This window comes from Schistocerca cancellata, chromosome 6 (assembly GCF_023864275.1).
Source record: "Schistocerca cancellata isolate TAMUIC-IGC-003103 chromosome 6, iqSchCanc2.1, whole genome shotgun sequence".
NCBI classification, from domain to species: domain Eukaryota; kingdom Metazoa; phylum Arthropoda; class Insecta; order Orthoptera; family Acrididae; genus Schistocerca; species Schistocerca cancellata.
In genome coordinates, this window is record NC_064631.1 from 595,380,368 (window position 1) to 595,404,681 (window position 24,314).

General features: G+C 36.3%; 2 protein-coding genes across 3 annotated transcripts in view; one reads left to right on the forward strand and one right to left on the reverse strand.

Moving 5' to 3' along the window:
- LOC126088586 (intraflagellar transport protein 74 homolog) overlaps positions 1-5,442 on the reverse strand; it is a 214,055-nt gene extending 208,613 nt beyond the window's left edge. The window contains exons 1-2 of one of the 2 annotated variants that reach the window (XM_049906789.1): positions 5,113-5,442; positions 3,843-4,028 (exon numbers count right to left, since the gene is read on the reverse strand). In XM_049906789.1, coding sequence (XP_049762746.1) covers positions 3,843-4,028; positions 5,113-5,202 — 276 coding nt within the window. In that variant the 5' untranslated portion in view covers positions 5,203-5,442. The remainder of the gene's footprint in view (positions 1-3,842; positions 4,029-5,112) is intronic. The other variant, XM_049906788.1, reaches the window with a different exon arrangement.
- A 2,554-nt stretch (positions 5,443-7,996) lies between these two features.
- The window catches only part of LOC126191329 (dual specificity protein phosphatase 3), a 33,282-nt gene continuing 16,964 nt past the window's right edge, over positions 7,997-24,314 (forward strand). The window contains exons 1-3 of the mRNA XM_049932161.1: positions 7,997-8,167; positions 8,242-8,429; positions 8,729-8,952. Coding sequence (XP_049788118.1) covers positions 8,147-8,167; positions 8,242-8,429; positions 8,729-8,952 — 433 coding nt within the window. The 5' untranslated portion in view covers positions 7,997-8,146. The remainder of the gene's footprint in view (positions 8,168-8,241; positions 8,430-8,728; positions 8,953-24,314) is intronic.

A 24,314-nucleotide genomic window follows, 5' to 3' on the forward strand; every position in this document is an offset into this window, starting at 1 on the left:
CAGGAAACTTAATGGACAGAATGAGGCGGAAGTAACAAGGTGCAATCAGACTGTGCCACATTATACATGGGTATGACAATAAACAAGCTGTTGTCCACATGAACAGCCAAATCAAGCTGTGGCCAAGAGAGAGCTGGACTGTTCAGCTGCTGAGCATATTGTGCAACATGGTGTGGTTGGCTTGACTACTTTACAGCATGTGCCATCTGGATTCTTCCTACCAACGGGAGCTTTTCTAAATTGCACAGGTGGGAACTCTCCCTGCAAAATACCCTTTGTTTCCATAACCTCAAGCCTTGCTTGATCATGTACTGCACCTGCCTCTATGCCCTTCCATGCTCCAATTCCAGCCTCATACATACTTTTTGACTGCCCAGAACATCTATATAGTTCTTTCCACTTCTCTGCTTCTCTCCTCTCCCTCCCATCCTTTCCCTGGTCACAATCCAGCCAACTTCACACATGCCTTCCAACCCCCCCCCCCTCCCCGGCATGCCTGGATAGTCCTTTCCCCTTCTCCGCTTCTGTTCAACCTCCCCCCCCCCCCCCCCAAACACACAATCCCTATGCTGCAGGTAGCAATCCTTGCCACATCCCTGCAAACTTCAGCAAGAAGTACTATACTACAGCATATTCCCATATTCCTTCGCTGTTATCCCTAGCCCTCCACAGTCATAGCTCTCGTGTGCCCTTAATTCTCATCTCAGCTGACAGCATAACTCACTGCAGAAAGGACAGTGGCTATGGGTGTGAGAGATGTGCATGAATGAATGTATTTGTGTTTGTCTGTATCTTAAGAAGAAATTTTCCCACTTTCAAATCTGCCAGTCTGCTACAGAAAGCTTCCTCAATGTGGTTATTCCATCACAGATTTTCCATTGTATATCAGAGAGGCACATGGTGCAAATACAAAACAAAAGAAAATGTAAATGGGATGAATAGCTGATACGGAAAAAAAATGGTGCTGAAAGGCATGAAAAAATAAACAGAAAAAATAGTGTAGAAAGATATTTCCTTTTTGATAGTTTAGCTTATGTAATAAAAGGACTCATCTTCAATTTATTCACCACCCAAAACCTCTTACTATGAGTACTCTATAATATTTAAACTAAGCTTCAGGACAATTGTTGCTTTCTGATTATTTCTGATACCCTTTGTTCTGATCCAGGGTATGGATTAACTTCAATCACTTCATCACCAGTGTACATAAACTTCATAACTTTTTCTTAACTTTACACTCAGGAAGGAATTTTAGAAAATTCTGAAAATCCATGATTGAACTGCATTTTTACATCTGCATGTCTGCCAGGTGTGCAACAGTAGTTTTTGTTTGCAGCTGTTAAGTTTCTTATTTTGCAAATATCATTGTACCAAGAAGTTTGCATTACTACCTATGATGTAAATTAATTTCAAGATGTGTCTGCAGAATCTGGTTGAAATTTTTGTGGGTACTATACGGCATTAATGTTCCAAAAAATTTAAACTGCCAGGCTTCGCAGCTAACTGCTGCCTCAGCACTGTCACTAGACAACCAAGATTGCACGGCAAGTCACCTAGGACATGAAACTCCATCAAGGTTTCTCAGACCATGAGAAGCAGCCCTGATATTTGGGGAAGAAAAGAAGATGGTTTGGTTTCATTTATGAATAGTGATTACAAGGAGCCTTAATAACAAAATGTGTAATGAATAGAAATAACATAAGGAGTAGAGGTAACAAATTGTCATATTTGTTGGCTATTAGAGTGGACTACTGAGTACTGACACGTTCCAGGACCTTGGAGATTTGCTCCTCATTTTGGTCCTACAGAACATGACATGTAAATAATAATAATAATAATAATAATAAAACAGACAACAAAAACAAAACTGAAACTGTCACCTAGTTATGCCCATCATTGGAACAAACAGACTAACAAAAATACTTATATACACGTGCATGCCTTTCTTGTCCTGACATTGTAGCCTGAATAAGAAAACTGTAAAATATTATGAAAAGGTAAGTTGCTACTCACCATATGGTGGAGATGCTGAGACACAGACAGGCACAACAAAAAGACTGCTGTAAATAAAGTTTTCGGCCATTAAGGCCTTCGTCAACAATGGATAACGCACACACGCACACGCACACACACACACACACACACACACACACACACAAGCAAACGCAACTCACACACATGACGTAGTGTGGCTTCAGTTGGCTGAGACTGCAGTCGTGTGTGTGAGCGGCATTTGCATGTATGTGAGTGTGTGTGTGTCATCTATTGTTGATGAAGGCCTTAATGGCTGAAAGCTTTATTTGTGACAGTCTTTTTGTTGTGCCTATCTGCGTCTCAGTCTCCGCTATATGGAGAGTAGCAAATTTCCTTTTCATAGTGTTGTTACATTCCATCCTGGATTCTCCATTGTTTGAAAAACTCTAAAATCTTATTCCCAGAACTGCATGCATCCCCTTTTTTGGAGTGGTTTCATATGGTAGTTATTGGTTGGAGGTTGCTTTAAGCAAATCTCTACCCAAAGCAGTACATTCACAAAAACTGTGTGCCGGACCAAGACTTAAACTCGGGATCTTTGCCATTCACGGGTGGGTGCTCTACTGACTGAGATACCCAAGCATGACTCATACCTGTCCTCACAGCTTTACTTCCACCATTACCTCACCTCCTACCTTCCACACATCACAAAAGTTCTCCTGCGAAACTTGCAAGACTAGCACTCCTGGAAGAAAGGATATTGTGGAGACAGGGTTTAGCCACAACCTAGGGGATATTTCCAGAATGAAATTTTCACTCTGCAGCAGAGTGCGCACTGATATGAAACTACCTGGCAGATCGAAACTGTGTGCTAGACCAAGACTTGAACTTGGGACCTTCACCTTTCACGGACAACTGCAAGCATGACTCACGACCTGGCCTCACAGCCTTACTTCCACCAGTAACTCGTCTCCTACCTTCCAACCTTCACAGTAGTTCTCCTGCAGAACTTGCAAGACTAGGACTCCTTGAAGAAAGGATACTGCAGGGATATGGCTCAGCCACAGCTTTGGGGATATTCCCAGAAAGAAATTTCGCAGCAGAGAGTGTGCTGATATGAAACTTCCTGGCAGATTAAAACTGTGTGCACATCTTTTACAGACAATCATTGTAAATATTGTATGACCTTAACTGAACAGTCCAGCTGTAGTTGCCCACATAACTTCTGTGTTAATGTGTTAGTAAAGCTCCAGTGATTCACTCTCAGAACTATTTGTGACTACCAATTTTCTTTCAAGTATCGTTCAGAGTTCATCCAACGTATTGCTAACCCGGTTTACTTGAACTATAAAAATAGCTGATCATCGTCAGTAGTTTTTGGACACTCATAAATGTGAAGTTATCCCAAATTTAAATCAACAATGTGACATCCATCACTGAGCTATTAGGTTACAGTACCAATCAATTTCTGAATTAGCAGTTTCGAAAATTCAGTGTTACCAAGGAACAGAAGCAGCATAACCAGATCAGTAACTTCACACCCCATGGTCTCTCTTTTTATTTTTATTTTTGGATGCAATCTTGAGCACTCTACTTTGTAGTGTAAACTGCAAAATATAAAAAAGTCTGGCAAGTAATAAATTTATCTGTAGTGAATTTTGTAACTAGAAGTCCCTCACTCTTTCTTCAGTCAATTTTATTTCTATACTGCCATTTCCTTCATTTTTGGTATTATGAATACTGCAATCAACCTGTACTGCATCAGAACATATGAATATTCTCTTCCATTATGAATTGTAATTACACTTAACGCATACACATGACGGTCAGGTGATAGGAATTAAACAGAATGTCCAGATTTCCCAAACCTGTGCTCCAGCTAAATTTACTGCTGTTCCCAGACGTGATGCTGGCTGATAAACAGATGAAGCTAGCCTTGATGCTGTGCCTGGCATTGCACTACGTGCATTGTACAATGATGCCGAAGGTGGCCGTCCAGTTGTAGGTCTGTGAGGTATGACAGATCTGGATGCATTTTCTTCCATCACAGGGCTCTGTCAAAACACATATCCAGAAAAATAATGGTAAAATGAAAGTTAATTTTCAGTCAACTCCACTGTCAATATGAAAGACCACAAAATATGTAGAAACTTAAATACTTTACATGAAACATCATGTATTAATTGTTCAGTAAGGGAAAAGGAAAAGTAGGCCTAGTTACTAAACTGTGACATATTAACATTAAGTGAACATGAGTACACAAATTTTGGAGGAGGTCCATACTCAGATGAAAACTGTGGATGAGGAATATATTTTCTGGCAAAACTCCAACAATTCAATACATTATCAAGCAACTATAGCTTGTGTTTGGCTTTAAGCAGAAGGGGTAGAATGCTTGTCAGCCCACTACCTACATCACATGGGGTTATTGGAATCTAGTATATGGATAGTACAGGAGATGCAGAGGTGTTCGGTGTGGGTGAGAAGGGATGGGAATTTGATAATATGGTAGAGAATCCTAGTTGAGAAGGTAAACAGATGTGGAAAGCAAGGGGAAGCTAACACAGCCAGTTTGCCTACAAATACAGTTTTCTGCACTGAGAGCAGGGTGTACGAATCAAACTGCTGGGGAAGGAACCTGCCCCCCTGGTTCCTAGAAAATAATCTTCACGAACTGAAATCACTTCTTACTTCACGAAACACGCGGATTTGAAGAAAACTAGAACTTGCAATAGCTTTTGACTTGTGTACCACGTGCAGCCTCAGGCATCTGTCATGAAATGTCTAAACTACGACGTCATTCACGGCAAAACTAACTTACTTGCCGCCCACACCAAACAAAACTTTCAGGTCAGATCACGGGAACACTCTTGGCTGGGAATGCATTCAGTGAATGGTAGTTTCAATTGTCTATGTATCTTTAGCCTCAATAGATTCAATCTGTACTTTGTTAATTTATCAGTTCCCGAATTCGTGCTTGATTATGGAATATAATTAAAATTATTAATCCTTGTGCTAGTGGACATGCCATGATTGAAATATGATTTTCGAAATAACGAATTATATGATGGTCCAAACGTGATACATAAGAAATTCTCTTCTACTTGCAAAATATACGGAATCGGTTTCCATACCCACCTGTCTAGATACCATTCCTCTTCTAGATGTTGGCCTATCTTCAAGCTGGACATTTTCATTTTCAGAAAAGGCACTGGAAATTCTCGACATGGTTGAACATAAACCTCACGAAGTTTAAATGTCAAAATCTCTTACTCTGCGTTAAGGTCTTATATTTGTGGATCACCGTTTTACTTAAGGTGTTTCGTGGAGCAGACGTCGAAAAAACATATATACGTCGATACAAGCTCACTACCATTGCAATGCAAGTGTGTTTCTATAGCAACGCAGTCACAATACAAAAGTTTTGTCAGCGTCAAGTCACAGAACTCTATCTTCTGTTGATTGTATGAAGCGTAACCACAGCTCAACTGCGCGCCTCTTACATCATTCCAACTTGGTACGTTTTCCTTCAAAAAGAAAAGTATTGCTTGTATTAATTTCTGTATTGTCTTGGCAGTACTGTTGCCGACTGATTCGCCCAACACTACAACTGATTATTACAGACGATCTAATTGCGGCACATACATTTGAATCAACGGTGAATTATAAATATTATCTAGCTGTCGAAATTATTAAAAACTGCCTCTTCCCTGACAAATTCACAGCTTTAAATAAATATACTTCGTCACATTGGGACATGTTAACAAATGAGACACTACACAATACTACGTGTCAGAAAGCGAAATGTTACGCACGCTTAAATTTTTGTTGTCAGTTTGTATTTGGTTTACCGACAGCGTAAGTTTATTGTAAAACTGTTGAGTTTCTTGATCGCCCGTAGCAAGTAACTACGCTAAAAGGCAAACGCGAATTATTATTTTATTTGTTGTTGCAGAATACAGTTGCAAGGCTTTCATCTTAGACGACAGTCATTGTTGCAGTTTGCGCCTAGGTGAAGTCTACTACGCGCAGAATTACGAGTTATCAGTACAAGACACTTTGGATAATAATAGAAATAGCTTCCAAATGAATAATTCGCTCTTATTTGGGCAGAAGGTTATAAGTACGATTTCCACAATTCACTCTCTGAAGCTTATTAATATTTTCATAGGTAAAGCCCAAATGCAAAAAAGGAAAAAAAACTGGTATTCAAAATAGCTCACAACTTAATGCTAAAATAAAAATGTCTTACTGAACGTAAGAGAATCATACTACCTAATTTTTCTTATTGCTGGGCTTCAACACGTTTACGCGAAAAAAAGCCAATGTTTCCCATGATTTAAGTTTTTATTGTTGGTCCTTCATCACCAGCAAATTCTATTTAGTTGACTGTAGATATTAGGATAAAGCAAAAGTGGTGCTTTTCATCGCCACCAGTTCAATCGAACCCACGTTTACGTGCTCTCACATTATGAATCTTCACATCAAGATTCTACATCTACATATACATGATTACTCTGCAATTCACATTTAAGTGCTTGGCAGAGGGTTCATCGAACCACAATCATACTATCTCCCTACAATTCCACTCCCGAACAGCGCGGGGGAAAAACCTTTCTGTTCGAGCTTTGACTTCTCTTATTTTATTTTGATGATCATTCCTACCTATGTAGATTGGGCTCAACAAAATATTTTCGCATTCGGAAGAGAAAGTTGGTGACTGAAATTTCGTAAATAGATCTCGCCGCGACGAAAAACGTCTTTGCTTTAATGACTTCCATCCCAACTCGCGTATCATATCTGCCACACTCTCTCCCCTATTACGTGATAATACAAAACGAGCTACCCTTTTTTGCACCTTTTCGATGCCCTCCGTCAAAATGAGTAAGTCTGTAATTGGCTAAATTTACTATGCAATATCAATTTGTACCAGAAGTTTCTCTGTTTTGTTTTTGTGTGAAGGTACCATAATTATTTGTGTAATATTTTTCTTGTTTTTGTAATTATTTGTGTAACATTTATACTACGTAATATTGACTTTTGTAATGCCCCAGATGATCTCTGAGGTCTCTACAACAATAAAAATCAGTCAATCAATCAATCCCACCTGGTAAGGATCCCACACCGCGCAGCAATATTCTAACAGAGGACGGACGAGTGTAGTGTAGGCTGTTGCCCAAATCGCTTGATACGGGCAAGTCTTCAGGTACAGATTGTATAGCGATTAGGTTCCTTTCAGATTACGCTGATACAATAGCTTCCTACTTAGCAATCATATACAACCGCTCGCTCACCGATAGATATGTACCTACAGATTGGAAAATTGCGCAGGTCGCACCAGTGTTTAAAAAGGGTAGTAGGAGTAATCCATCGAACTACAGACCTATGTCATTGACGTCGGTTTGCAGTAGGGTTTTGGAGCATACCCTGTATTCAAACATTATGAATCACCTCGAAGGGAACGATCTATTGATACGTAATCAGCATGGTTTCAGAAAACATCGTTCTTGTGCAACGCAGCTAGCTCTTTATTCGCACGGAGTAATGGCCGCTATCGACAGGGGATCTCAAGTTAATTCCGTACTTCTAGATTTTTTAAAATTTATTTCTTAAAAAATGACATTTAGTGTTTTCGCACCACACAGCTAACACCAAATTACAATGACAAAACTGGATAAAATTTCACATAATGCACACATACATTTGAACAATTTGAGAAATACGTCTGATTTGTTTAAAATAATAACATTACACAATCATTTCAAATTGCTAGAATCTGAATCGGTGCCCATGTTTCAAGTGTTGGTACTAACGAGAAGTTGTACGTGATATTCCATTTTTTCTCAACTCGTCCTTCATTCAGAGTATTAAGCATATATTAAATCCTGTCCCGCAGCATTTCGTAATATATAATAGTGCAACACAGTTATTGAAACTGATGTGTGTCGCTCACCGACAACAAAATTTGAAAGAATGCACAATACAAACAGTATCTATGGACGTGTTGTGTAACTTTATAACCAAAGACCTTGCTAGGATGTAGTCTTGATAGATATATTTTTTTTCATCACGGCCTTAGTCAAATGGTGTTGGTGGTGGAACTGTCCAAAGATGGGAAGGTTTTAAGAATCCAGTAGTATTGTTGAACGTAGTTAGCCGTTGGTGTAGCAAAATGATGTCTTGGCGTGATAAGGTATGTGGTGAACGATACCTGAGTGTTGTTTAATGCTATTGAACAGTTTACGAATGAAAAGATATTTTTTTCAGCACCCAATTGGTTATTTCAATAACGGAGACGAGACAACTGAACATGCTTTATTAAGTGTCATTCATTCGACGAAAACTGTCTTCAGACCTTTGCCTGGTTCAGAAAGTCGGCGTGTGGATTTGGAAGACAGGATCATGCTAGGTGTCGACTGTGACGAAGTTTACCCAAATATCCTCATAGGAGATGCGTAAGTACTGTCATTTTGTGTTTTGTTGTGAGTAATGCTCACAGAATGCTTCCCTGCATGTTTGAGGGATGCTGTAAATTTTGTCTGGAAGATGGAGCTTGTTGCGCTGTGTTATAAAGGACCATGCCTTGAAATGTACATATTTCTACTTATGCAATGAGCGTTTAGGTATAGGCCTATTGTTCTGTGGGTGAGACCTTGATTTATAGTTGCTTTTCGTGAAAAAAATGTAAACGCGTAGAAATTACTGAATGTCGTCTTGTGATCTTTAAGTGTGAAATATTTTGTTCGTCCATTAGGGGTGCCGCAAAAAACAAGCAATATCTAAGAAAGATCGGTGTCACTCATGTTCTGAATACTGCAGAAGGCAACAGATTTGGAATGGTAAATACAAGCAGAGATTATTATAGAGATTCAGGCATAAAGTATATGGGACTTCAGCTCCAAGATTTACCAGTTACAAATATTGCTTTATACTTCGAGGAAGCTGCTGATTTCATTGAAGAAGCGATAAAAAGTGGAGGTAATTCTTATTAAGATATCTTTTCTTGTGCAGTAATTTGTTGAAATTTTAGACTTCGCTTAAGGCTTTCTTATTTACAGTCATATGATGCAACTGTTGATTTTTTTTTTTCACTTAGCTCTAAAGTGATAAGGACGAGTGAAAACATTTTACAGTTGGGAACATATTTATTTGGGTGCTGAACATCTTATCAAAAAATACCCTTGAAGATTATTATTGGTTGTGGTAGTAAAATGTATAGGCTCCTAAAAAAACCTTAAAACATTGAGCCATAACAACTTCCATCACAAGTTTCTACTGTGCATCAAATGGTAGTGCCAAAACGTTAGGGATTATTTTAACACATATCAAAAGATTTAGTTACATGCAGTTATTTATTTTTTAATGATTGACTTGATTCAATGCTTATTTTATTGTGTTGAGGCTTGATTTCATTTCTAATGATGATGTATATTGCCACACTAGTTTCTTTATATTTGCTTGTGTAACAGTGTGCTACATTTTCAACTGACTAAACAAAATGCTCAGCATGAAATAGTTTTAACCAGTATACTCCTTAAAATTGGTAAGAGTTCATTGAACTGGCATTTTCATTCCCATTGTTGTTGTACGTGTTATTTAGCTGTTGGATGCCATCACACGTGGGGGTTAGAAGGTGCAACGACACGTGAAGAACGTTTCACTTTAATAATACACACGTGTCTGTTCCTATGTTCTGTTCTGTGCTACCTGTATAGTGTCAAGATTCTGTTCTTGAATTAGTTTATCTTGTATCTTATACTGTCATTTAATGAGAATGGGTCAGCTGAAGTTTGCAGTACTTCCCGGTGCATTGACATGTGATGTATCCAATGTGTGATGTCATGGCGATGCGTGGTTTTGAGGTGGATCGTGTTTATATGGAGCCACTCTCTAGTGTTGTATGTTTATTTGTGATTTGTTAGTGACTAGTGTACTCAGAATGCTGTTTACAAGAAGAATATTGGAAGAGGCTGTTGCGGTTTGTTGAATTATTTGATGCTGTCAGTTGTGGATAGTAGATTAGTTTTAGAGTTTGGAATTATTAGTAAGGTGTGTTGTTTGGAGTTCTTATATTTAGTTTTCCGTTAGTTACGGATCTGATAACGGAATTCATGAGTAGGTCTCTGCATGCAACAAAGAGAGCCGACATGTTGACCACAATTAAATTCGTACAATTATTTGGATTAATTGTTGGGTATATGAAGTTTTATGTTTGTCGAGAAAGTACAAGATAGACCAAAGTTGCTGCATCTAATGCCAGGGGTGTGTGTATGTGATGGTGTTAGGACAACCTATGGTGTTCTGTACATCTCGTTAACAGCGTAAGCACCAACTCTCCAAGAATATGAGAAGTAACTGTGAAAAAATCATTTGACGTAGTTTTGCTAAAAGTTACATATTGGATCCCCCCCCTCCATTTGTCAATGTGGCTTAGATGTAAAATTGGGCATCGCTACCAGTCCATTTGTTACCACAACTAGATTTTATTTTTATTTTCACTTCCATTGGCTTCGCCTTCTCATAGCCACATTGTCAACATCCAATCCAACCTAGACCTCAAGCCGCGCTACAGCTCAGTGTGTCACCACAATGATTGTCGGGGGAGGGGGGGGGGGCTGTCACACGTGTAATTTTAGATATAGTTTCAATTGGTAAAAAATCAGTAAAATAATGTGTAAGATTTCATTTGATAGCATTAAAATCGATAGGCACTGGCGATAAAGATTCATTTTACTGGGGTTTAGAAAATTTTAAGTTATAGGTGGTGATTGTCTGCTGAAAAATATTTTAAATGTTAACTAATTTAATTATTACTAACAGTAACATTACTGAACCCGATACTGCCTCTGCAGTGAAACAAAATTGTGATAATTATTAACATTTCAGTATATCAAGGGTCATTCCATCCCAAGTGGTCTAGAGGTTCCCCCTTGACCAGCACAGATTTTGATGAAATTTTGTATAAATATTGGAAATGTTCCCAGTGAACATTGGTAAAGTTTCAAGATCACTAATGCAATAATTCCGCTGATAGTCATTTGTTCGATCCCCATAGTGCAGCTATAAACAGTGTACGTGTGAGTTTTTGGCAACTTTGAGACAAGTCATTTCCAGTATTATTTTGTCGTACAACATTTTGTGCTTTCTTTCCTGAGCCGTTTTAATAAGGATAACTTATATAAGGATAAATTGGCCAAAACATATGCAAATGAAAAATATGTGAAGTTAAGCTTTTTATATCTCCAGAAGTAATTGTGGTATAGACTTGAATCTTTGCATGTAATAACTTAAAAATACAAGGGCCTAGAATATAAAACTTCATTTACCTATTCTGTTAAAATAGTTTACATACTGTGGGTGAAGTCAGATTTTTCTGAAAACCCCGAATGACTATTTTTGTGGCCCATGAAAGAACTCTGCAGACTCCTTTAAAAAGTTTTTATTCGAAAAATCAGGTTCTAAACCACGTAAAACACTAGATTTGGCTTTATAGTGTGGGTATATAAGGTGCTAAAAAAGAATCAGGCGGTGATACATTGAAAATGGGTTCATATTCTGTTGGTACTCAAATTAAATGCTCTCTCATTTATTATGCCCTACTGTTGATTAGTGCTCTGAGACCTGCAATATCAAGTCTTGATGACTAGAAAGTGAGAGAAAATCTGAATAACTTAAAAAAACTTTGAAAGAGACAACATTTTTTGCCACAACTCGTGATGTATTTGTCTATTTTTCTGATGTAGCCACAGAATCTAACTAGTTATAAACTTCAGTTAAATGTGCATAACCAAGACAGTGAGGATCATGGTAGTAAAATTGTTGTGAATCAGCAGCAGCACACATCCTATAAATAGCCTTAAAGTGTTACACCATTGTCGCATTGGGTAAATTTTGGTGAAGTTCTTAGCAAACTTGCTGACATTTTTTTGGAATGAAGTAATGTTATAGAGAAGTATTAGTATATCTTTTTACTATGTAGCATGATTGATATGCTAGTTGCGTTGGCATAATTTGCGGTTTATGTGGAATATAAGTATACTGATGGAAAGTTGTGTAAATGTGTTGCTATGGTCCATAGTGGTATAACCACTGAGTGTTTCTTTTAAAATGAGAAAACCAACGTACCCATTGCCATCAAGGTCACTCTGATAGCTATGCAACAGCACCCATGACTAGGTTTCAATGTCACAGATTCCCAAGTTGATGTGGGGGGGGGGGGGTTTCTTTATACAGGGTCCCAAGCTTGATGATAAATTTCTGCATCAGAGGCTAAAGCTTGAACTGGTTTCTTTTTAGAACTCTAAACTTAAGTTTGCTTCAAGCTACCTGAATGTTCTAGAGCTTTTATTAATTTGCAGTGGAATGTCAAGAGGAAATCTGTACTGCTGTACAGATGTCACTGATGGGTTTGTTTTGAGAAGACAGAACCCAAAAAAATTAGTTTTCAAACTCGATTGCCTCAAATTATTAGAGCCACAAAATAAGGAAAAAGCTCTTCTGTTTATTGGATTCCTCATTAATTTTTATAAAATTTTTATGAAATTAATTTTGTGCCACTGAATGCCCTAGATAAGATTTTAAAATGCTCATTTCCTAGCCGTTGGGACATTTCATATCTTTCACAGAAAGGATTATGGACCCATTTTCATGCAACTCCACTATTTCGTTGCTTTTTGTGGCCTTATATGCTAGCATTGCAAAACAAGTTCTAGTTTTTATGTGGCTGAGAATATTCTTTTTAATGAACATAGTTTAAGAGAGTTTGCAAATGAAATTTTTTTAAGTGGGCAAAATAGCTATTTTTGGCAATTTTTTTTGAAAAATTGTCTATTTTGCGTTCAGTCTGTAGTTTATTGGAAAGTGGTAGGAGAATGAAATTTTATATTCTAAGGTCTTGTATTTGAAGTTAATATGTGCGTGATTTCAGGTTTATTGTGCAGTTACTTCTGGAGATATAAAAAGCTAAACTTCAAATTCTTTTCATGTGTCTCTTTAGTCAGCTGACTTCAGTTCAAATCATACGTATGAAAATTGTGCAGAAAATCCTTTTTATTGTTGCTTCGGTTAAGTGCGCACAAAAAGTTGTAAAAGATGGCCTAGTTTTGTTTCTTTCAAGAAAGTATTGCTGGATGTGATGGGTCATACGAATAAAAAAGAGAAATTCACTAGAGAGAATTCTCAGAACAAAAGAACATTCTCAGAGAAAGTTCTCTGTTTTATGTGAATAGAGGGTTTGAAGCATATTCCCTGATAGTTCCTTCTAATTACCTCCACTCATCCTCGAAGGTTCTCAGTATGTGTGTAGTCTGCTGTGTCTGGCGTAGAACACACGGGTAATCTTAAATTTCATTAAACTCACTCTAACGGGCAAACTATTCAGGGTACAGATATGGAAGTGACGTCACTGTGTTCTGGAAGAGTTGCACTACGTTTAGATATTGTTTTTATGTGCAGCAACAAAGTATTAAAATGTTTATGGATGGTGCATGAAAATGCATTTTCTGACTATGTTACTGAATTTCCAACACACAGAGAAGTTTTGTTATTGAAGTGAGGCGAACATGTTACGCAAAAGAAATTTTAAGTATACCTCAAATTTTTTTTTTTTTTCTACTCATAACTGGAAACTCCAGGTTGGACTGTCAACAATACAGAAACAACCAAACAATGGAAAATCCAGGATGCAATAATGATAATATCATGAAAAGGATAGATTGCTACTCACTATATAACAGAGATGTGGAGTTGTAGAAATGCACAACAGAGACTATTATGCAGATCTCTCGCACAGATGACCACTGTCAGTGACTGCCAAGACCAGACTGTGAGCAACTGTGTATGATGGGAGAAGCAGTCTGGGTGGTTTCGGGTAAGGAGGAGGTTGATGTGTGGAGGCGGAGGGAGAGCAAGGTATATGTGGGGAACAGTAAAGTGCTGTTTGTGTCAGCATACGGGGTCGAGGTCAGAAAAAGGAGACACACACACACACACACACACACACTCTCTCTCTCTCTCTCTCTCTCTCTCTCTCTCTCTCTCTCTCTCTCTCTCTCTTCTGTGTGTGTGTGTGTGTGTGTGTGTGTGTGTGTGTGTGTGTGTGTGTGTGTGTGTGTGGCCCAGGCCAGAATTCCAAGGTCCAGTCCAAGCTGCAGGAGATGGCAGCTGTGCATGTGCGTGGATGTGTGCATGTGTTTCTCCTTTTCTGATGAAGGCTTTGGCCGAAAGCTGATATGTAAGTGCCTTTTCCTTGTGTCTGTCTAAAACTCAGTGTGTTGTATTTACATAGAGTGGCATTTCTTTTTCCTTATATTGTAGATTTTCCAAACTTTGAACTGTCAGATTCTTCAAACTAGAGATAATTTGTGTTGACTGTGACACATAATGGTCTATTCACCAGTGCGTATGGTTTTGTTATGACAAGCACATCACTAGGTTTATTGGTTACTAGTTTTTATGATCTATCTACTTATTTCTAACTTTTCGAAATAGTTTTATGCTGTGAGGAAATGATGGTCTATATCTGAAAATGTCAGCAGCATAGTTGTCTGGTGTAAATCTAAGTATTCTCGTACATCAGCCAGAAAACTTGTCTACCTAGCACAAAAATGTATATTCACATTTATTTCATTTGAAAGATCATCTCCTCTTCTTTCATCATTTTTGGAAAGGAAGTTAACCAGCCAAATAATGTTTTTATCACAATACCCTCATATACTTCTACAGTATCTCTCTTCAGTATTTTTTTTTACTTTATATATCTTTTATTGCGTTCTGAGCCACAACAGAACTTAGCTCAAAATATGCTGCAGAGCGTCCTTCAATAAAAATGAAGAATGTTGTCTGCTTGTAAGGAACTTCACTAGTTTTATTCATATGAAATCAGTGAATGTTCCTCGCGTTGAGTACCTCCCCACATTCCCATACCCTGATACTCAAGCTGAGAACATTGTCAGGTGAAGTATATTCTCTGACCCACTTTATTCATGTTAACCTGAGAATTTTCTCTGAAATTATGAGAATAGAGTACTTTCTCAGTTTTATTCAGACGACCCATCAATGTCTCAAATTTGGTGAAAACTCAGGGGAACACTATAGATAGATGCTCTGTGGGGCCAATCAAATTACTAAATTTAAGTATTAAATTGACAGAAGTAAAAATTTGCTAATGTTCATTGGGGACATGTGTGAATGTCCTCATACAATTTCAGTAAATACGTGAAAGTCGTGCAGAAACTTTTTCCGAAATTAGGCCACTCAGTATGGGATTGCCCCCAAGTAAAAAATTGTAGAATTATAATATTTGAATCCTAGTAATGGAATTATTCTTTATTCCTGCATTTCTGGAATGTCATCCTCCTCTTCTGTATCTGATCAGGTGTCCACAGTACTCTAGGAACAATATTCACCTAGGTGTTTGCACAATTTCTGCAGATCACACTTAGCAGAAAGAACTTCCAGTCTTAAAGAGCAACTTTACCTTAACACTTTTATATCACCAAAAATAAATTCACTTGCTTAACCATTTATGTAACTTTTTTTTACAAACTCTGATTTAGTTTTTGTTCATTGAGATTGAGGTAATCTTGGAAGTTTGCAAAAGTGTCCCAGTACGTTTACTACTTCCTTCATTTAGCCAATGTCTTTAATTTGTGATTTGAAGTAAAAGTTTGTTCACCAACAGACTTTTGAGATGATTAAATTTGTTTTATATGTTAAGAGCTTTTTAGAAATGTATGTGTCATAAGGACTTGCTTTTTATAGTTATAACTGATGCCATTGTCACTATACAAAGGAATGGTTTCAGTTGGTTGCATATTACAGTGAACATCTTTTTAGATACATCATTAAGACTGTGGAGATTTCATTATCTCCCCCTCCCCCCTCCCCCCTTGTGTTTCATCACAAATATAACATAATCTTTTCCTAGTTCTACTTTCATACGCAGTAAAATTATATAGAGAAATCCTTCCCAAATAGTAAAGCAAAGTTCTCATGGGGCGTATTCAACTCTTTCCGAAGGTCAAACGATGCACAGAGAATTTTTTTGGCAATTTCAAACTTCTTCTGACTTTAATGTCTTGCTCATGCACATCATAACTTACTTTGAAATCTTAGTCCAAATTTTCATTTCCTGTTTACTTGACTCTCACAAAGGTGGCATATATCTATTTTGGGATGTGAAAACCTAAATTGTCTCTTTTGAAGGTCCTACAAAAAATGCCTTGTTTGACTGGTCTTTTTCTTTGCAGTTGGCAACATAGTCTTTAAAGATTAGTCAAGTTGCCAATTCTAGAAGGCAAGCATAATCTTTGACTTTTTTCTTCAATATTGAGATGATACCACAGGAATGCCATCAATAAAAGATATTACTTGTTCAGTGTGTGTGCCTCTTGGGGTGTTAGTTTTAGGTGTATACCTATCCTGAGCATCTGATTTTACCTTGTAATTGTAATGCTCTTAATATTGTGCCTTAGTCTTCTCAATAATGTTTTTCAAAAAATCTGCTGACACACCCTTTTTTCTGTACTTTGCGGTGTAACGTTATACCCTATGGCATTTGTTCTTAAAGATGCTGTGGCTTTTGTTCTTTTTGTTTTGTTTTCCTTAGTCATACAGTTAAATGGCTAATTCATGTGATTTAAATTTATTGTAATTATTCAACAACTTTTGCTCATCATGACTAATTGCTAATCAATCATTTTGACACTTTCTTCATTGCAAGTATTTGGTTTCATCTATTTTCCTTTGCCTAGTTGTTTTGCTTGTTTTTCCCCTCATGTTTTAACTTCTTTTGTTTAAATTTGGACATACCCTCTCCTCTTTCTCTACACTCCCGTAGATTTGTTGCTGTGGAGTCTGGATGTTGATTCCTCTGTATTTGTTTATAATTGGGTAGTAATGCTATTTGTGTGCCACTGTTTCATCTTCTGTCTAGTCACTAGATAGTATCTGCATTTGATTATCAGTACTGTACTCTGGAGGAACTCTTCTTTTTCACCTTCACCCGGAATTATCATTGCAGTGACCGGAAGATGTTCGTCTCACTGCACTTCATAGCAAAGTTGCAGTGCTGTAATTTGAATAGTGCCGTCATGTTCTCTAGCACCTGTGGATAGCTTCAGTGTTGGACCACCAACTGTTCCAGGTTCCCCATTGATAATTATTTTATTTAATATAATATTCAGCATTTCATTATCTGGCATCAAAATCAAAGGTACAGATTTGTCTAAATTTGCATCATCACAGCTGTTTCCACTTGCAGTAATATTGTTCTTACATATGTTCCTACACTCTGAACTCTGTTCACTTTCAGAACATTTTAATGTCTTGAATTTCACACCACACATTTCTAAATTTTTTAGTACTTTAGATAAGTTGACTGGCAGACGTTTTAACAATCACAGCACTTCACTAATGTAGATGTGGTGGAAATAAAGTAACAGGTGTGCCGCCTCATTTGGGACAGCTGTGTGCATGCTGTATTTTTGGTGCATTCATGGTGGTTATGATAAAGTAGTTCTGTGAGTTAAGATATTCCGCATTACCATCAAGGTGTGTACAATATTTTTATTGTGGGATTAAGATGCTTATCGAAGGTGATACAATAATCGAAATGCAAAGCACTAGTAATGGGGAAATCAAGGTCTAGGCTGTAGAGTCCAGTGATTCATTGTAAACACCATAACTGATATCCACCAAAAAAAAAAAGGTCGCATACGATACTTATCTTTGTAGGGGACGGTATGGTGTGCATTATCAAAGTGCTTAATTGTGTATCTCTTGAATATCAGAATTGTTGTTAATGCAACTTTTTATGTATTTTTGGATTGTGTTGGTAATTATGTTGAATTATGTTTAGTATGTATTGTGGGGTTTTGCTTACATTGGTGAGGTAAGGTTTTCAGTATTAGTCACCGGAGGTAGTTTTGCCTTCATGGTACCACAGACTTGTTGGTGTGTGGTTTTGTTGATTGCTGAGGATTTTGTTTGCTGTAGGTTTGCTTTTAGTATTAGTATTCCTTCATTATTACGATTGTATATATTTTGTTTGTCCCAGCTCAAAAACCCCTAATTCTCACAATTGGTTGAATCATTTCATGTTATTTCTTCAGTTGAATGTTCATGTTATGTGTTTTTGTGTAATGAGTGACATTATGGTCCCTATATTGCATAAGATTAAAATAAAGGTGTTGACTATCTTGACATCATGGTTCAAGCCTGGCAAGTGGTACCACAATCTATGGTTTTAGCATGATAACTGGTAGGCATCTTGTGCTGTCAAAAGGAAGTAAGAGTGGCAGGAAGGAAAGACTCTTGCAGAATTTGAGTAGTTACCAGTTGAGTTGTAGATTAAAGGTGACTGTACTTGGAGCAAAATAACAAAGTGACTGACAGCTAGTTGTTCACAGTGAAATATGGCAAATGTTATCCCAGCTGAGACACAAGTTGAAATACGGCTGAGCCCCCAGTTGAAATACGGCAAACTGTTATCCCGGACTGACGCCCACAATTGTAATACGGCAATCCGACTACAGTCCACAATTGAAATATTGTATCCCGGCTGAGACACAAGTTGAAAATATGATCACTATTTTTTATTTACTTAAATTTGCCATATTTCGTGACAGTACCTTTTCCATTAGACGTTTACACGGCGATATAGTCTTGGCTTCAGTTGTCTAAGTATGATTCCACAATGCATCTTTGTTGGTTGCAGAATTGACGTGGTTCAACGTGTTTCTCTCATTTTGGTGTTTCAAATGTAGTTTCTTCTTTTTAGTTAATACAAAAATAATAGTAACATACTTCAAAATTATTTATGACGCCGACCTTCACATTGTTCTTCCGTCAACACCATGGTCAACACACCAAGAGTTAGCTGCCGACTTACTACAGTCAAAGACGACTCCTACGTCAAAGACGTTTTACACCACACACAATCTTCCAGTTGTAATCAGTCTCTTTGCTATTCTTCGATACATTTTCTAATAGTAATCAATATGCTTTTACTCTCAGAAACAGAAGTAAATTAACATATAATAAGACAAATTATAATAAATCCTGACAAAAAATATAAGAAAACATTTAAATTCGGTATCGACAAATACGGTAAAAAAATAACATCTCCCAGATCCATTACAACTGCTCCCCAGGGCTTTTGTTGTTATGGACATATACAACAAAATCCCGACCACACTCAGTAATGGATCTGTATTACACAATTAGTACATTAATGATGCAGTCTGATAACCTCTACCAAATTTGGACTCTTTGAATCTGTGAACAAGTTACTGGCTGTTGTTGCAATGATACTTCCCCATCAATCGCATACACAAAAATTCAAGTAAAGAAATTATTTGACATGACAAATATACATGGTATAAAACATACATGAGAAATATTCTAACATACAGCATACAGATTGAAAATAATAGAAAGGCAAAACTCATTTCCTACAATAAGATTCAATTTTTTTTGAAAATATTAATGTTAATTTCATTATGCTTACATATTGTACAGTAAAAATGATACTGGACATATATAGTGTAATGTGTTTTCTCTATATTTGCCGTTTATATATATATATATTTTTTTAACTTCGGATTTTTTAAATTTTTATATTTTTTATTAGTCATGGTTTTTTTGTTTTTGTATTTTTTTTTGCTTATGATTTTCTTTTTAAATTTTTTTTAACTCATGCTTTTTTTATTTTGTATTTTTTTCTTATGATTTTCTTCTTTTAGTACAGCTAAAGATACATCAGTACTATCTAAATTTTTTGCAATTATTAATGTACACTTGCCTCTCTACTACAATATTACTACAAATTACATTCTTGTGAAGAGTACTTTTGCTCCCCACAACATCAGTACAAACAATAAACTGCTCATATATCATGAGGCTTTATCTAAAATTGGTTTTGAAACTTGTACCTTTGCATGCATGTCCTCACATGCATGCCTTCACCCACAGGGAAGACTTAGCTTCCAAAAATTAGAAAAATTCAGAAATGCTCACTATGGAGACTTTTTTAAAGTAAAAATAAATCTTTCTCTCATTTTTTTGTTACAACAGTGTTTTTTCGTCAGTTTCAATTAACATGTGACTTCAAATTATTAATTTATACATGCAAATATACATACTTGGTTGTACAGGCAGTTTTGTTCTAACAAGCGTATTCCAGTGGAGGACTTTGGTTTTAGATGATAATAGGTTATTTAAATTTTGAATTTTTTTTTTTTTGAAACCACTACTAGAGGATTATTATATGCACTGATACTCCTTTCTATTATATTACATCCTTCCATCTTTTTCAGCTCTTTCTCAACAGCAGGTCTTTTTGATATTGCAATACTGTATGATTGTATGAAAAATGGTTCATGAGGTTTTACCTGAAGCTCACACTGATAACCCTTTACCCTACCAGGTATGTCACTGAAAACATCACTGTATTCCCACAGCAGATTTTCTAACTGTTGTTTTTGCTCCCCAGATAAATTTTGTGTTTCTGAAATTTTCAAATTTACTAAATTCCCAAATTCAACTTAATCAGTATCAAATCTATGAGTTTCAATATTCTCCAATCTATTTTCTTTTAGTAAATTGATACTGTCAAAATTTCCATTACTCTGATCACCAAGTGTGTTCACAAAATTTGTCTGAATGTATTCCCTTTCACTAGTTTCTATCAAAAGTTTTCTTCCAACCCAATCAAATGCTGTATTTACTTTTACTATCCAATTCATACCCAAAAGAAAATCCTCATTAAATTCCTGAATTACAAAACATCCATGTGTGAACAATTTGCCTTCAATTAAAAATGTCACTAAAGCCTGGCTTTTTATCAATTTACTGCTCTTCCCAGTAGCACCTTTTATCTTTACCCCAACAACTGGCATTTCAACAAAATCTTTCCCCACTTTCAATTTCTTGCTTAACCTTTCAGATATTCCCGAGATCTCACTTCCTGTATCAATTAAACATTTACCAATCCATGACCCAATTTGAACTTTTATATAAGGACTGCAAAATTGATCACTTTTCTCAGAACCTGTATCCTCATGTAACAAATCACTTTCAATTTCCCCAAACCTATACTTACCATAATCATATGGTATATCATTACATGTATTATTTGCCACAGTTATAAAATTTGCACAAGATACAAAATTGTCATTAGTACTCTCTATTATCTCAAATAGCCAAGAATTTTCATCCAAATCACACTGTATACTATTGAAGTACTTATCTTTCAGTTTTTCAAAAATAAAATATCTCATCTTTTTTCACCACTCATGACATACAGTTTCACATACATTAATAAGCATCTTTCTAAAGTTCTTGTCAAAAGAAACAGTTTCACCGTTCAGCCATATATTCATAAGAAATGTGTGTGTGTCATTAGTATCTGTAAAAGTTTCACTTAGGCTAGAAGTTATACATGTGTCATCGTTATTTGTGTAGTCAGATTCTTTACCAACAACATCTAAATTCACACTTTTACATACACCCAGCTTGTGAGTCTTATTCATCCTGGTAACATCCCTGGGAATTTCTATAATATTCTCACTATTTAATCCATTTTCAACCATGTGTATACCCAACTCCCTATTTAAACTAATGAAATACCTTTCCTCAACATCATCATCATCATCAATACCATTACTATCATTATCAACTTTATCAACATCATTATCATTATAAATATTCAAGTCATACACATTCAAATTATCCCCCAAAATATTATTTCCCCTTTCTAAAGGTACCAGATCCCTTTCACCAATATTTTCATTCTCACAGCATGCATTCTCTCTTTCATTCACACACATCTCTGAACTACTACAAATTACATCATCTGACAAAGTGTTGTTCTTTTCTGCCCAAGTGTAAAACTCTGTTAAATTAAATGGATCACAATTACTTTTATCTACTGTATGTTCTTGTGTACTGAAACTTTTATTTTTATCAATATTATTTTCCTCTTGAAATTTCTTCAATAAGTAACAACTAATGACCTCATGTGATTGCTTAGGTTTGGAACTGTCATGTTTGGGTTTATGATACTCACATCCATTGGTCCTTTCATCATGCTCACCTTCTGCCTCAACCTTGCGGACCTTCAAGGGGGCGTCTACTCGTTTTTTGTTTCCTGAATTACAACTTGTTCCTGTTTGAACTGCTGATTGTGGTTCTGCCAATGCCTCTGATCCACATTTCTGTTCCCATTCCTATGCCAAACATTACCTGATTGTTGGTAGTTTCTATTGTACTGACCTCTATCAAAATTTCTGTGATTTTGATCCCTAAAGTGTTCTCTATTTTGTTGATTATTAACGCGAAAATGTTGTTCTTGTTTTGGATAAAAATTATGGTCCTTCTTCTGAAAATTGTTATATCCCCCTGAATTTTGACTGACACCATGATAATTGTTTTGTTCCCTTTTTTGAAAGTTATCATTTCCCCAATTTTGACCGTTACCTTTCTGAGTAAACCCACTGTGTGTTCTTGTTGTTACCCTATCCAACTTTTCAATATAATTGAGAAACTGCTCTATGTTACTATCAGGACAATGAACTAACCTCAACTGCATTGCTGATGGCAATCTTCTCTTTAAGGTATCAATTTTGATCAAGTCATCCAAAGGTTTTCTTAAATGAATAAGTTTTTGAAGTTCACTTTTGCAAAATTGTTTCATGCTCCCATCTGATTCTCTATAGTTTCTCCCATTCAAAAATTCACTTTTGATTCTAGTTTGTTTAAGATCATCCCAAAAATTTTCCAGAAATTTTGATTCAAATTCTGAAAATGTCATCCCCAAAGCTACAATCTGGTTTGCCAAAGTCAAAGCTTCCCCTTCCAAGAATTTTTTCACAAATTTAATTTTTATTTCATCTGGTGAGTGAGGTAAAAAGCAATCCTTACAATACTGCATAAAATCAACGGGATGTAAGGGTCCATCTACCGAAAAGTGCTTCACTGGAATATTAGATACAAGATTACATGTGTTTAAATTGTAATTTTTGCTTTGAAATTCAATGTTAAAACTTTCAATTTTTTCGCTAAGTTCTTTGACAGATTTTTTGTTTTCTAAATCATTGCATTCTACTTTTTCTTCTAAAGTAACCAAACGATTGTCAGTTTTTTGTTCTACATTTTTTACTAAAACTTTTGTATTCTCATCCAAATTTTTTATTTCCCCTTTAATGTCATTAAAATCAATTAAATTTATTTCCCTATCTGCCAGTAACTCATTTTTTACAGTATTAATTTCACCGCTCAATTTAGCATCAATTTCATTTACTTTTGCTTCCACAGATTCAATTTTTTCCTCAGCATTGCCAACTCTGTTCGAAAGATCACCCACTTGGGTATTGACTGCTTGCACTTGCAACAAAATGTTATCAATTTTTTCATCCCAGTAAGTCTTATTGTCGTCAAGTGTTTGTTTAATTTCTTTCGTGAAATATACAAGAAAACTTTTTAAATCAAACTTATCGGTTCTTTCTCTTTCATTTGACCTGTCCTGATGTTCGAAGTCTATTAAATTACTACTTTCTACTTTAGGCACAATACTCTCGAAAATCTCATAAGTCATTGTGAAGAACAAAAATTTATACACAATACAAAACAAGATAAAAAGATTGTTTTAAAAAAAATACGATGGTTTCGTGACTTATCTGGAACACTCTTCTCCTGTTGCAAAACCACGTTTTCCATCCATGTGATTGTTGACCAAAATTCTTGAAGTATTTTCTTCTGTCGAAAATTATATTTTTTGCCGAAACATTTCTTCATCAAAACTTTCACTTCCCGATGAACACAAACACTGTAACACACATTCTGAAGAAACTGGTATTAACACACAAAAATTTTCTTCCTCGTAGCACTGTTGAAAATCTCGTGAACACGATATCCCGGCTGCTGAGCCCCCAGTTGAAATACGGCAAATGTTATCCCGACTGAGACACAAGTTGAAATACGGCTGAGCCCCCAGTTGAAATACGGCAAACTGTTATCCCGGACTGACGCCCACAATTGTAATACGGCAATCCGACTACAGTCCACAATTGAAATATTGTATCCCGGTTGAGACACAAGTTGAAAATATGATCACTATTTTTTATTTACTTAAATTTGCCATATTTCGTGACAGTACCTTTTCCATTAGACGTTTACACGGCGATATAGTCTTGGCTTCAGTTGTCTAAGTATGATTCCACAATGCATCTTTGTTGGTTGCAGAATTGACGTGGTTCAACGTGTTTCTCTCATTTTGGTGTTTCAAATACAGTTTCTTCAAATGTAGTTTCTTCTTTTTAGTTAATACAAAAATAATAGTA